The following is a 15028-nucleotide window of genomic DNA, read 5'->3' on the forward strand; positions in this document are numbered from 1 at the left end:
AACAGAATTTAGCAATATATTGCAAACTCATGTTTGTGAAAATTGCAACACCATGAAGGACTTACGCGAGTGAGCTGAAACTTTCAGGAAATGCAAAGTAGAGCATAATATGCAAATGATTAGAATTCCAGACCCGTAGCGCATGCGTATGCTGAGCAGCGCCCTCTGAACGGCGGATGGATCCGAATAAATAGACGGCTGTAGCGAGGCGTTTATGGTTATTGGTGGTTGTCTGCTAGTGGTAAACGTTAGCTGAGACGTTACTTATGCCTCTTCGACAAAAGAGAGCGAGATTTCAACAACTTACGGAGTTTGAAAGAGGGAGAATCATCGGCCTTCGTGAAGCTGGATTGCCTTATCGAGCAGTAGCCGCTCGTGTGCAGCGTAACAGAAGCACAGTGATGCGTGTTTGGAAGCAGTGGACGGACGAGTGTCAGACAACTCGGAAATCCGGGAGTGGACCCCGAAATGTCACGTCAGCTCGCGATGATAGGCACCTGGTCCGCATGGTGCTGACAGACCGTAAAGGTTCCCTCTAGACAACTGGCAGCACAGTGGTCTATACCTACAAGTGTTTCATTGTGTGCTCCATCAATTCGTAGATGTCAACTGCAGCGTGGGCTGCGCGCAAAGACTCCTTTATACAGGATCACCATCACGCTAAATTATAGCCGTCTGCGGCTACAATAAACCTATCAGCATAGGAACTGGCGTGCTGATTGGCAGCGTGTCGTGTTTTCTGACGAATCCCGCTTTAATTTGTGGTACCATGATGACCGCATTCGTGTCTGACGCTATGCCGGTGAACGCCACTTTCCGGAGTGCATTATCGAAAGCCACAGTGGACGAACACCCGGAGTTATGGTCTAGGTTGCCATAGCATATCATGGACGATCTCAATTGCTACGAACTGTGGGTAATCTGAACAACAACCGGTACAGCAGTGAAGTTTTACAGCCCCAAGCTGTTCCCTTCCTTCAAGCCTTACCAGGCGCTGTATTTCAACAAGACAATGACCGTCCTCATATTGCTAGGACTGTTCAATCCTTCCTTTCATTGCGATAGGTACAGCTTCTTCCTTGGCCTGCGTATTCCCCAGATATGTCACCGATTGAACATGTGGGTCATTTTGTTGGTCGGCGTCTCGCTCGTGATCCTCGTCCTGTTGCTTCTACAGACGAACTTTGGGTACGCATACAAACTATATGGAGTGCTCTTTCTTAGACGGACATTCAAAATTTGCTTGACTCCATGCCACGTCGTGTAGCAGCGCTTATTGCGGTGCGTGGTGGCTACACAAAATACTGATTTCGATCTCTTGTTATTGTTTGTTTGCTTTGAAAGTTTAATCATTTATTTGTACCAGTACCACTCAACTGTGTAGTAAATTTCATTCAATTATGACGATTCCTTCCTGGTGTAGCAATTTTCACAAACAGGAGTTTAGAAGGGCAGTTATCCTTAGTAATTTTTATTCCTTTTTCCCCTTTTGCTACCTTGCACAATATTTATTAACAGCTCTGTGCCTGATGACAATATAAAATACAAATGCTAAAAAACAAGATAATTTTACCATGAATCAAAATTTATCCCATTCCCAACTTAGAAAAAACTATCAAACTTAAAATTAAATACACCCAAACTACGATGGAGACAGTAAAAGACACCATGAAGGGAGACACTAAAAGATTAGTAAGATCAAAAATTTGGGATATTGAAAACCAAACATTTTTTTTTAAAATTCTGTTAAAATATAGCTTTACCGACATTTTAAAAATTACGTAACATGTATTTAATTCAATTTATTTCAAACCATGTCAATAACTCTTTTTTTCTTTTCTGCTTTGCCACGTTTCTTTTCTGATATATCTACATTTGCTTCAACCTCTTATAATATTTCCGATTCTTTACAAGCATACTGAAACATTACTGTTCACTGTGATAACTTCCTCATAATTAACACTACTTTTTAGAATCTTTAATTCTGCAAGTTTCCTTCCTACTTTATAAACATATATTTTTATGTACTTTTTAAAAGAATAATTCCGATACTTTCTTTTCAATTCATAATTCAAAAATATTATTTACTAAAATATTATACCCTTACTTTCACCTTTATCTCTTATCATAAAATTGAAAATGTTAATCTAATGAAAACCAACAGTTGTTTAAATTTGTATTATTAATCGGAAATGAATGCTTAATTTTGACCTGAAAACAACTACTCGCCAAGCCGAATATAAGTTATTCTGCAAGATTACACGAACACATTTATACTTAAAAAACAGTTATAGACTATTTCGATTTCCTAACTAAGGGCAGTAAAAATTTATTCATTACCAAAAGAAGAAGAAAAAAGACTTAAGGAGGAAGATGTTCTAAACTTACCCATAACTTAAGTCATGTTAATGCATAGTTTCAGCCAATTTGCATAAAACGTTTGCAGCAAGTTCAGTATGACCCAAAATGTCTTTCCAAGGTGTTGAACTCAAAATGACTTTGGAATGTTGACAAAAGTACTCTTGAGCGTACTTCATAAGATCATCGTCTTGGTGTAAATCAGCCAGAAGAAGAAGATCACAAACATTTTCTGTTGATACGTCTTTCTTCAAAACAGTAACACATCGTTCTTTTAGTATACCTATTTGATATTTATCAGCAACAAAATATAGAGAAAGAGCAGTGGACCATCCGAGTTCATCTAAAGGTTCAAAGTTCAAAAATTTAACAAACAAGGACATAGTCTGGTTGTCGATATCATCAATGTTGACTACGTTACATTCATTTTCCTTCATTTTTCTTTCGAACATAGCTTTAAACACTGGTGACTTGGTGCACAAGACAGCTTTGAGCACAGAAAACTCTCGGGTTGGTGTTCTGAGAGCTACCAAGCTGAAATCTCTCTTTTTAAACAGACTACGTAACTCATCCAGATCATCAAAAGTATCATCAGTCTGCGTTTGTTGAATTTTTGCATCTTTTTTATTCTGAATTTTAAAATGAGTCGCTGCATTGATAGGAAGTTCGAAGGAAAATGGAAATGGAAACATATCACTCGGCTTTAAAGTTGAAAAAGTTAGAATAGGTCGATTGTTCAAGTTGCATTCCTTTCCTAACCTGGACACCATAACAGACTGAGAAGACTCTGTTATATATTCGTTGCACATTCGAAAACTTATTGTGAGGGATCCATCAGGTAAATAAACCCATTTCTCCTCTGTAAGCTTTTTAAAATCTACTAAAACATTACCATGACTATCCTCGCCAGCTTTGAACCTTTTTTTACCGTTTTCGAAAATGGTAATCCATCCTGAACTCGTTAATAAGAACAAGGAATAGTGAGCAATAAGTAACTCGGGATTAGTTAGATTGAGGTAAGCAACCAGGTAACCCTCGTTCATCCTTAAAATAACTTGCCAGTTCGATGGCATGCTTTCGATTCGAAATATTTCACTATTTATGCGAAACCTATTTGATGGTCCACAAATAAAATTTTCAATTCTCCAATAAATTGTGAATCCGAATGTTTCATCACCCATAGTTAAAAGAAAAAGTGGATATAAATAATCAAACAAATCGAAAGAAAATGACACGATCGTAGATTACACGTTCCTTACTTTAGTTTAATACTTGATATGGCATAAACTGTTCATCTTGACTTCGTTGTTATGATAAAATTATCTTATCATTAAGAAATGTTGCGCTATCTTTAACCCAGCATAATTGATTTGCGTACATATAAGACTCCCGTATCAACTTGAAAACGAAACTTCATACTTAACAACGATTTATTTGGTTTTTATGTGAGAAAAATGTTAGTTTCTTTCAGGAGATTAAAATAAAATGACCTTTCAGATATTAAGATATCATCAGTTGTATGTTTATAATTGGAAAATTAATCGTGGAAACAAGAAATCTGTAGGAAATATGAACTAAACAACTGATTATAGACTGAGACATAAAAATTTACATAAATTCAAAAAAAAAGTTTATGATAATACAAAAAATAGATCATAGACATAACTTCCCTAGACGCAATGCAAACTAGTTCATCAATGTTTAGGGCGATGCCTGTGTATAAAGGTAAAAGCAACATTTAGAGGTACAACCAGTGCTGGGGTTGGGGAGGAGTAGAAGAATTTGTCTTGTTTGTTTGTTCTGTATTTTTGCACGATTGATAAACAGTTATACTAAGATATTTCTTTCAGAATACGTTTATATTATCTATGGTGATTCAATCTGCAAACATATTTCGGCATAGAAATAGGGAATAAAATGGCGATTGGCGGAAGATCCTGAACTTAATAGTTGTCCAACAACCGGTTCACAGGTGACGCCTCTCCTGACAGTCATTTTCCTTCCTATGTTCCAACTCAGTTCGTACTGCTTGTCTACGATAGGTACTCTGCCAGACATTCGTCTGGAGTTGTGGCAGTGACTATGGTAGCGAGGTATAATTATTTCAAGTAGGGATGCGGGATCCCTCTTCAGGACTGGTTTGGGCGAAAGAAAAGGAGACCTCTTCATCGAAGCCACCCTCCCTGAAATGCCCTCTTCTTGTTTCCATAGCACCAGACTTCCGCAGACTTAGTGGCGGTCAGAGTACTTATCTTAGACAAACAGTACGATGCTCTGCTAAATTTGAGTATATTAATCACTCTGCAATTGTTTTTCTAGTATAGCACCGAGTAAGTGCCCCGTGTAAATGAAAATTGCAATAAAATCGTTACAAAATTGGGATCCAGTACCAAATATGACAACTGCTCTTTTATTGTCCCCTTCTCAAAAAAAGTACTAAACAATTTTGTGCAGAAAATTTTAGTGAAAACGTTACAAAAGTGGGCTCCTGTAAGAAATATATTCTTAACTGCTCCCTTAATACCCCATCACAGAGAAACCACTAAACAGTTTTGGGTGGATAATTGTAGTGAAAATGTTACAAAATTAGGTTTTAGTACGAAATATACTTCTAACTGCTCCCTTCCTTTCATAGAGAAAACACTAAATAGTTTTGTGTGGAAAATTGGAGTTTAAATGCTACAAAATTGGGTTCAAATAAAAATAAAACTGCAATGTTTTGTTCGAATCAACTTGCAGTACTAGTCAACATAGTTGTCAGCCTCAGCTACCATAAAATACCAAATTTGGTGTAACCTTTGTTCCAGCTCAAGTAACAATCTTGAAGGAGGACTCAATGCAGCAATTGGTCTGCCCTGCCAAGGTAATTCTAAACTACCTCTATTATCTAACAAACTAAACTTGGCTAAAGGTTTTAAAATATATATATACTTACTTACCTTTCAACACAAAGTTGTCAGTTGCAGAACAACTACAATTTACAAAATAAGCATATTCCATAAATTGTAGATTGATTAGTAAACCAAATTTAATGCAATTTGTAAATGTCTTTAGTGACCATTACAGACGATATTTTTTGTCAGCTTTTTGGTACAAAAAATGTTTATTGATAAGAAATAGGTTTTTGTTTCCTTTTCTGTGATTTAATCTTTTGTTAGAACTACTAAATGAACATTTTTGTTTCACTTATGCGTATTCATTAGTTCTAACCATGAATAACTGCTTGAATTAGGATTGGTAAAATAATAATAAAAATATTTATCAGGATCAGTTTTTCAGTATTATATCCACTCACATTGCACAGTGCTCATAAAAATAAACGGACCACCCGAATAACTTTTGATCTAATGATCAGATTTTCACGCTTTAGAATTCAGTCTCAAAGGTTCAAGGGAGTAACTTAAAATATGCTAATTAATTAGTGCAATTAATATTTTGAGTAAAGAAATCGGACACAGAAAAAACATTCTCTGAATAAATACATCATTTTTCGAAGGAGTCTGATTTCTGACACTAAAAATATAGGAGGTAGCCTCAATCCGGGAAATATGGTCACAATAGTTGGAATAAAATTTGGACCCATTAAAGTTAATAAAATTTTTTTACACTTTTTTTTAATGTATTTCACCATATCTCGAGAACTGTTTAAGTGAATTGGAAAACTTTACTCACAATTCTTAAATTCGTTTATTTAATGATAATTCTATGCAAAAAGTAATTTTAACTCTTCATTATTTGCTATATTATTTCCTTTAAAAATAGTCAAAATATTTTGAATAGTAATTTATATATTATTTCAAATCATTTAAAAGAATGTAATTTTATACAGCAAAATACAAAATTTGAGCGAAATCGGTGAGATAGTTTTTGAGAAATCGAGTCTTAAATATACGATTTTTTAAATATTCAAATTTAAAATACTGTTTTTGTGCACACTGTATATTGTAAAAATGACGACACTAACTTTGAATTAATATTAACTTTGACCATAAAAGAATATGCTTATAATTTTTAAAAAAGTAAGTGATAAAAAAAAAAAACGTCGAAACTTACCCAGTTAAACCTGAGAGATTTTAGAGCCTAGTCTCCGCTAATTTGCACAAAACTTTTGCAACCAGTTCAGTATGAACTAGAAAATCCCTCCATTGTGTTGAAGTCAGAATGGCTTTGGAATGCATGCAGAAGTACTCTTGACCATTTTTCATAAGATAGTTATCTTGATACAAATCTGCCAGAAGTAGAGCATCTCAGATGTTTTCGTCAGACAATTCTCTATTCAGCAGTGAAGCGCATTCCTTTTTTAATGAATCTATCAGATACTTGTCAGCGACACTGTATAGCGAAACAGTGTCGCTCCCTTTAAGATTTCCCAAAGGTTCATAATGCAAATATTTAATAAACAAGGACATGGTTTAGCTGTCGATATCATCAATATCCATTACGTTCGAGTTAGTTTCTTTCATTCTTCTTTCGAACATTGCATTAAACACGGGTGACTTTGCACACAGGACAGCTTTATGCACAAAAAACTCCTTGGTTGGCATTCGGAGAGTTACGAAGCTGAATTCTTTTTCTGTAAAAAGTTTACGTAAATCATCCGCATCTTTTACATTAATGTTTGTATCAGTTTGCGTATGTTGAGTTTTCATTTCTTTTATGTTTTGGCTGTTTAAACTTGTCCTTGCATAGTCATGCCGTTCAAAGCAAAATGGGAAAGAAAACAAATCATCCGGTTTTAGAGTTGAAAACGCTTGAAGGGGTCTATGGCACAAATCGGTTTCATTTCTCAACCTGGAAACCATAGCAGACTGAAAATTTTCCGTTGTGTTGAAGTATCAGATCTGAAAACTTATAGTAAGAGAGCCATCTGGTAAATAAATCCATTAATCTTTTTTAAGCTTTTTCAAATCTATAATTTTACTACCATTATCATCTCTGTCAACTTTAAATATAAGGCCTTTACAAATGAAGATGAACAATAAGTTTAATATCAACAACAAAAGGAAACAAAACATTGATTGAATTTGAACTAGTAAAAATGGTTTTAACTTAAGATAATAGAAAGGTCTGAGGAATGAACCAGTTAAATAACTTGCATAAAATTAGCAACAAAAAAAAAATATCTGCTTTTAATCTGTGATAAGATGTTTCTTCTTACAGTTTATTTTAAAATATTACACACAATTGGAAAACTATCAGTAATTTCACAATTATATTACGCTTGAAACACGTATACTGTATATGCCCACTTATTATTATTATTATTTTTTTAAGATTCAGAGTGACAATAAATCTTAAGCATCTATAATAGCTTTTGATTAAACATATACGATTTGCAACGATTTTGACTACCATTATACATAAAAAAAATTAAAAAGTATGTGTAAAACATAATTCAAGTACTGTCAATTTAAAAAAAAACAACTGCAATTAGTATAAATTTACATCGGTAGCTTCTCTTTGCATTTTAATGAATTTTGAGGCAGGTACATTGTCTACGTCGCACTAGAACTCCTAAATTCGGTTATTTAATGATAATTCTATGCAAAAAGCAATTTTAACTATTCATTATTTTTATTATTTCATTTAATAATAGTCAAAAAGTTTTGTACAGTAATTTACATAATATTTTACATCATCTTAAAGATTCCAATTTTATACAGCAAAATACAAAATTTGAGCGAAATCGGTGGAATAGTTTTTTAAAAATTGAGTTTTTAACATACGATTTTTTAAATATGCAAATTTAAAATCATATTTTTGTGCGCACTGTACATTGCAAAAATGACGACACTAACTTAGAATTAATATTAACTTTGACCATAAAAGAATAGAGAGATTTTAGAGCCTAGTTTCGGCCAATTTGCACAAAACTTTTGTAATCAGTTCAGTATGACCAAGAATACATCTCCATTGTGTTGAAGTCAGAATGGCTTTGGAATGCATGCAGAAATACTTTTGAGCGTAATTCATAAGATTGTCATGTTGATGCAGATCAGCCAGAATCAGAGCATCTCAGACGTTTTCGTCAGACAGTTTTTGAATCTATCTGATACTTAGCTGCGACAATAGCGAAACAACATCGCTCTGCTTAAGATCTCCCAGGGATTCATAATGCAAATATATTTAATAAACAAGGACATGGTTTGGCTGTCGATATCATCAATATCCACTACGTTCAAGTTAATTTCTTTCATTTTTCTTTCAAGCATTGCATTAAACACGGGTGACTTTGCACACAAGACAGCTTTATGCACAAAAAACTCCTTGGTTGGCGTTCGGAGAGTTACGAAGCTAAATTCCTTTTCTGTAAAAAGTCTACGTAAATCATCCGCATCTTTTAAATTAATGTTTGTATCAGTTTGCGTATGTTGAATTTTTATTTCTTTTGTGTTTTGGCTGTTTAAACTTGACATTGCATAGTCGTGTCTCTCAAAGAAAAATGGGAAAGGCAACAAATCACTTGATTTTAGAGTTGAAAACGTGTGATAGGGTCGATGGCACAAGTCTGTTTCATTCCTCAATCTGGAAACCATAACAGACTGAAAACTCTCCACTGTGCTGTAGTTCCAGATATGAAAACTTATAGTGAGAGAGCCATCTGGTATCTAAATCCATTCATCTTCTTCAAGCTTTTTAAAATCTGTAATTTTATTACCATTATCATCTCTGTCATCTTTAAACTCAAGGTTTTCACAAACGTTAATCCATCCAGAACGCATCAATAGGAAAATTGAATAAGAAATGAGGGGCTGTTGAAAAAACTCTCTATTTAATAGGAAGGCATATAGCTCATTTTCTGTCGTATTTAATATTATTTCCCAATGCGATTTCATGCTTTCATTTAGAAAAATTTCACTAGAAATGCGAAAATTGTTAGACGGTTCTCGACTAAAATTTTCGATTCTTCAATAAATTGAAAATTTAGGTGCTTTATAGTTCACATAAACGGGTGCAAAATTAGGAACAAGTGAAAAAAAAGTTGAAGAATCTGAAGTTATACTTATAAAATATTGATAGGAAAAAATAGAATAAATTACAACGAAATTGTTGGACTAATGCAGTTTTTTCTACTCTGTAATAGACTTCTGTTAATGTTTTGCAAGTTGAGATGAAAATTATCAGTAAAACTTGTACTATCTTTAAGTCAGACAGTCTTTATATTTGCACAATGAGTTCGATATAATCAGTAAAATATAACAAAGCTTTCTCTCTTCTATATTCCCAACACAGAGAAAGCACTAAACAGTTTTGTGCAGAAAATTGCATTGAAAACGTTAGAAAATTGTTCCAGTAGAAAATACTAAACAGTTTCGTGTGGAAAATTGTAGGGAAAACGTTACAAAATTTTGCTCCAGTAAGAAATATATTCCTAACTGTTACTTTAATGCCCCAACACAGAGAAAACACTAAACAGTTTTGGGTGGAAAATCGTATAGAAAACGTTACAAAGTTTGGGTCCAGTAAAAGATATATTCCTAATTGTTATTTTAATGCCCCATTGCAGAGAAAACACTTAACAGTTTTGTGTGGAAAATTGTACTGAAAACATTACAAAATTTGGCTCCAGAAAGAAATATACTCATAATTTCTCCTTCAATGCCCCATCACAGAAAAAATACTAAACAGTTTTGTGTAGAAAATTGTAGTGATAATGTTGCAAAATTAGGCTCTATGAAAAAATATATTACTAACTGCTCCATCATAGGGAAAACACTAAACAGTTTTGTGTCGAAAAAATTGTACTTAAAACGTTACGAAATTGGGCTCTAGTAAGAATATATTAACTGCAAACGCTTTGTTGGCACCGACTTGCAGTGCTGCTCGACCTAGTTGACAGCCATCGTAAAATACCAAACTTGGTGTAACTTTTGTTCCTGCGCAAGTAATGTCCTTGAAGGAGGACTCAAAGCAGCAATTTGTCTGTCCTAACAAGGTAATTTTAAATTATCTCTATTATCTCATAACTAAATTTAATTAAAGGTTTTAAAATATATATACTTACTACCCTTTCAACACGAAGTTGTCAGTTGCAGAAACAACTACAATTTACACAATAAGCAGATTTTGTAAATTGTTGATTGATTAGTAAACCACATTTAATGCCATTTGTAAATGTCCTTAGTGATCATCACAGGCGATGTTTTTTGTCAGCTTTTTGATATAAAAAATGTTTATTCATAAAATATAGTTTTTTCTTCTTAACATAATCTATTGTTAGAACTACTGAATATGCATATTTGTTACACTTATGACCATTCATTAGTTCTAACTATGAATAACTGCTAATGAATACGCATATTTATAAATTCTAAAGTAAATTCTTTGAACAATTAAGATTAACCTTTGGCATGTCAAAATCCATATATTAGGACAAGTTTTTCAGGGTGATATCCACTCACATTGTACAGTGTCCATAAAAATAAAATGACCACCTGAATAACTTTTGATCTAATGATCGAATCTGCAGGTTTTAGGACTCAATCATAATGATTCGAGGGGATGACTTCAAATATGCTAATTAATTAGTGCAGACTATATTTTAAGTTACAAAATCGGACATAGAAATGCACTTTCTTTGAAAGGCACCATTTTTCGACGGATTCAGATTCCTGACTCCAAAAATATAGGAGGTAGCCTCAATCTGGGAAATATGGTCACAATAGTTTGGTCAGGATAGCAGTTGAAAGTTTGGATCCCTTTAAGTTAAAATTTAATTCATTTTACGTATTTCATCATATCTCGAGAACTGTTTTAGGTGGATTGAAAACTTTTGCACACAACCCTAAAATTAGTTTATTTAAGGATAACTCCATGCCAAAAATAATTTTATATATTCATTATCTTTTATTAATTTAGTTAATGATAGTCAAAAATATTTGGATTTTAATCTATATAATTTTTTGCGTCATTTTATAGAATGTAATTATTTATAACAAAATACAAAATTTCTGCGAAAACGGTTGAATAGTTTTTGAGAAATCTAATTTTAAATATACGACTTTTTTAAAGGTACAAATTTTAAATACCATTTTTTGTGCACTGTTGATTGCAAAAATGAATATACTAACTTTGAACAAATACTAATTTTAATCGTAAATTAATAGGCTTATATATTCGAAAAAAGTGATTGATGACGGTAAGGAATCGAAACTTACCCAGTTATACTTGAGAGATTTTAGAGCCGACTCTTGGCCAATTTGCTCAAAACTTTTGCAACCAGTTCAGTGTGATCAAGAATAACCCTCCATTGTGTTGAAGTCAGAATGGCTTTGGAATGCATGCAGAAGTACTCTTGAGCGTAATTCATAAGATCGTCATCTTGATGCAGATCAGCCAACACAAGAAGATCACAGATGTTTTCGTCAGACAATTCTCTATTCAGCAGTGAAGCGCTTTCCTTTCTTAATGAATCTATCTGATACCTAGCAGCGACACTGTATAGCGAAACAGCATCGCTCCATTTAAGATCTCCTAGGGGTTCATAATGCAAATATTTAATAAACAAGGACATAATTTGGCTGTCGATATCGTCAATATCCACTACGTTCGAGTTAGTTTCTTTCATTCTTCTTTCGAACATTGCATTAAACACGGGTGACTTTGCACACAGGACGGCTTTATGCACAAAGAACTCCTTGGTTGGCGTTCGGAGAGTTACGAAGCTAAATTCCTTCTCTGTAAAAAGTTTACGCAAATCATCCGCATCTTTTACATTAATGTTTGTATCACTTTGCGTATGTTGAGCTTTTATTTCTTTTATGTTTTGATTGTTCAAACTTGCCATTGCTTTGTCGCGTCGTTCAAAGCAAAATGGAAAAGGAAATAAACCATTTGGTTTTAGAGTTGAAAACGTGTGATGGGGTCTATGGCACAAATCTGTTTCATTCCTCAATCTGGAAACCATAACAGACTGAAAACTCTCCACTGTGCTGTAGTTCCAGATCTGAAAACTTACAGTGAGAGAGCCATCTGGTACATAAATCCGTTCATCTTCTTTAAGCTTTTTCAAATCTATAATTTTATTACCATTATCATCTCCGTCAACTTTGAACGTAAGGTTTTCACATATGCTAATCCATCCAGAACGCGTCAATAAAGAAATTGAATAAAAATCGTTGAATCGTTTGCGATTAATAGTTTTTTTTAATAGGTAGGCACATAGCTGCCCTGTTGCCACATCTAATTTGATTTGCCATACCGATTTCATGCTTTTATTTAAAAATGTTTCACTAAAAATACAAAAATTGTTACACGGTTCTCGGTTAAAATTTTCGATTCTCCAATAAATTGTGAATTTACGTGCTCCACGTTTCACATAGGATTCAAGAGTGGGAAAAAATGGAAAAGAAGTTGAAAGCTCTGAAGCCATACTTTTAAATTATTTTTTGGAAAAAAAATAGAATAAACTAAAATGAAACTAAGACTGAGGGAACTTTCTACTCAGTTATGGACTTCTGTTAATGCTTTTGCAAGTTAAGATAAAAATCATAAAATAAGATAATACTTGCACTATCTTTTTCTTTGCAAAAAAGATAAAACTTGTACTATCTTTAAGTCAGACAGTCTTTATTTTTGAACAATGAGTTCGATACCAATTGTAAAAGGTAACAAAAGATTGTTTTAATTCATTAAATTTAAACGAGATAAAATGATTTGAACTTAAAATATTAGATATGTATGGGGAATCAATGAGTTAAGTAACTTCAATAAAATTAGCACAACCGAAAGAAGTTCCGCTTTTAAAATGTAATAATATGCCTTTTCTTACAGTTTATTTTAAAATATTGCACACAATTGGAAACTATCCATAATTTATCGATTATACTACGTTTGAAAAAAGTATACACACATCAGGACTCAAAAAAACTCAGAAATTTTACCCGTCCCCGAGGAAGTCTTGTCCAACAACGTACCCGTCCTCCTTTGAAACTAACCCATAGCTTCAAAATAAATAAAAATATAATTTTCTCTTATTTATTACTAACATTTATAAAAATTGCACAATGAATTAGTAGTTACAAGGATTACAAATACTAGGATTACACTATACCGTAATAATTGAAATACTAAGTCACTAATAGTAATCTAGTATTTCTTTTATGAAATAATTTAATGACAAAGGTCAAGTTATCTGAAATGTCAATTTAACCGAGGGTACAGCGTTTTTTAAATGAATCAAACATGACGCTTGTCAGTTCCACAATCAAGCCAATGATTTACAGAGGTTTCTGCACAGAAATCTGAAGGGGTTTTCCATTTAGGTAGATGTTCATAATTGCTTTTAACGCTTCTTGTTTAAGAACAGTACATAATGTGTTTCTTTTGTAAGTTCATTGATGAAAAGCCTATTTTAACCGCTGCAGTACTCCCAGACAGAAAAAACACCGATTCCACCATGCGCTGTATGGTGGGTCATTTTGTTGCATTAGGTCTTTATAAATAGCTTGGGCTAGGAGGGCAGAAGTTTTCTAGTGTTTAACGATGTTATGTATCTTAAATTTTAATGACACCCTTCAAAATTTAATATATATTCCAACAAAAATTGAAAATGTATCATGAACATTAACGGGAAAAGGGCCGTCCGCACGGACGTCGGATTCGAGAAATTCGTTGTCCGCGTGGAATCTTTGACAGCCGAGGACGGGCGGACGGGTGGTTTTTCGAGCCCTGACACATATGCCCTCTTCTTCGTATTTTTTTATAAAAGATTTGGAATGACAATTAATTTTACGCATCACCTACAACTTTTTATTAAATAAATTCGATTTGCAACGATTTCAACTGCATAAAAATTTAAAAAGTATGTATAAATTTTATTGGCAAATTTTTAAAAAAAAACTGTGATTGCTTTGATTAGTAATTAGCTATTTAAAAATTGTGGGAAGTCAGTATGCCAGGTTTTGAATCTGTGCGAATAGTATGAATTTACACCAGCAGTTTCTCTTTGAACACTGAGGGAGGGAGGTACTTTATTTACGTCGCACTAGAGTTGCACAATGAACTACAGGCGACGGTCTGGGAAACATATATCCCAAAGAATAATCTGATCTATCGCCAGTTTGACCCTCTGCAGAGGGGATAGCTTCTTGGTAGCCTGACTACCTGTTCTCGAAGTCGAGCCCTTTACGGTGGAACATTTTAACGAGGACTGATACCGCGCACACTCGATCCTTATCTGGGTTGATCAAAGTGGTCATCTTCCCGCTTACTGATAGCAGCAGTGATACTTGACTTCAGTGTTCTAATGGGAATCGTGTCTTTACGATTAGTCCACTGCAGGACCTAATGAATTTTGAGACTGCATATTTTGTGAATTACTATGAATATAAAATAGCGGCTCTCATCTTTTTTTTTTTGGTTGTTGAATTCTGAAACCTTTTTTGTCCTAAGACTTTTTCTGTCTTAAGTCTTTTTTAAATCATTATGAAAAAATTTCATTACCAAGTGTGAATTGATTACAAACGAAAGAGTATTAATATTTTCGAAAATAATTTGTGAATGAATGAAGAATGAGATTTTTTTCATTTTACACCAATATTAATCATAAAATTGGGTGTCAAGCAGTTGAATTCCCAGGACTGGACAGTCATCTTGCTTTCATTTATTTTAGTGTACACATAAACCGAAAATGAGTTTGCTGAAATATATTCTCAGATGAAAAAATAAA

The 15028-nt window shown here is 33.5% G+C and overlaps 1 protein-coding gene across 2 annotated transcripts in view; it reads right to left on the reverse strand.

Annotated features, from left to right (window-relative positions):
• LOC107438409 (speckle-type POZ protein) overlaps positions 1 to 12812 on the reverse strand; it is a 30839-nt gene extending 18027 nt beyond the window's left edge. The window contains exon 1 of one of the 2 annotated variants that reach the window (XM_043047515.2): positions 11517 to 12812. In XM_043047515.2, the coding sequence (XP_042903449.1) occupies positions 11537 to 12730 (1194 nt within the window). In that variant the 5' untranslated portion in view covers positions 12731 to 12812 and the 3' untranslated portion in view covers positions 11517 to 11536. Of the gene's footprint in view, positions 1 to 2388; positions 3768 to 11516 lie in introns of those variants that run through there. The other variant, XM_043047517.2, reaches the window with a different exon arrangement.
• Positions 12813 to 15028: the final 2216 nt, after the last annotated feature.

The sequence above is a fragment of the Parasteatoda tepidariorum genome, chromosome 3 (genome assembly GCF_043381705.1).
Source record: "Parasteatoda tepidariorum isolate YZ-2023 chromosome 3, CAS_Ptep_4.0, whole genome shotgun sequence".
NCBI classification, from domain to species: domain Eukaryota; kingdom Metazoa; phylum Arthropoda; class Arachnida; order Araneae; family Theridiidae; genus Parasteatoda; species Parasteatoda tepidariorum.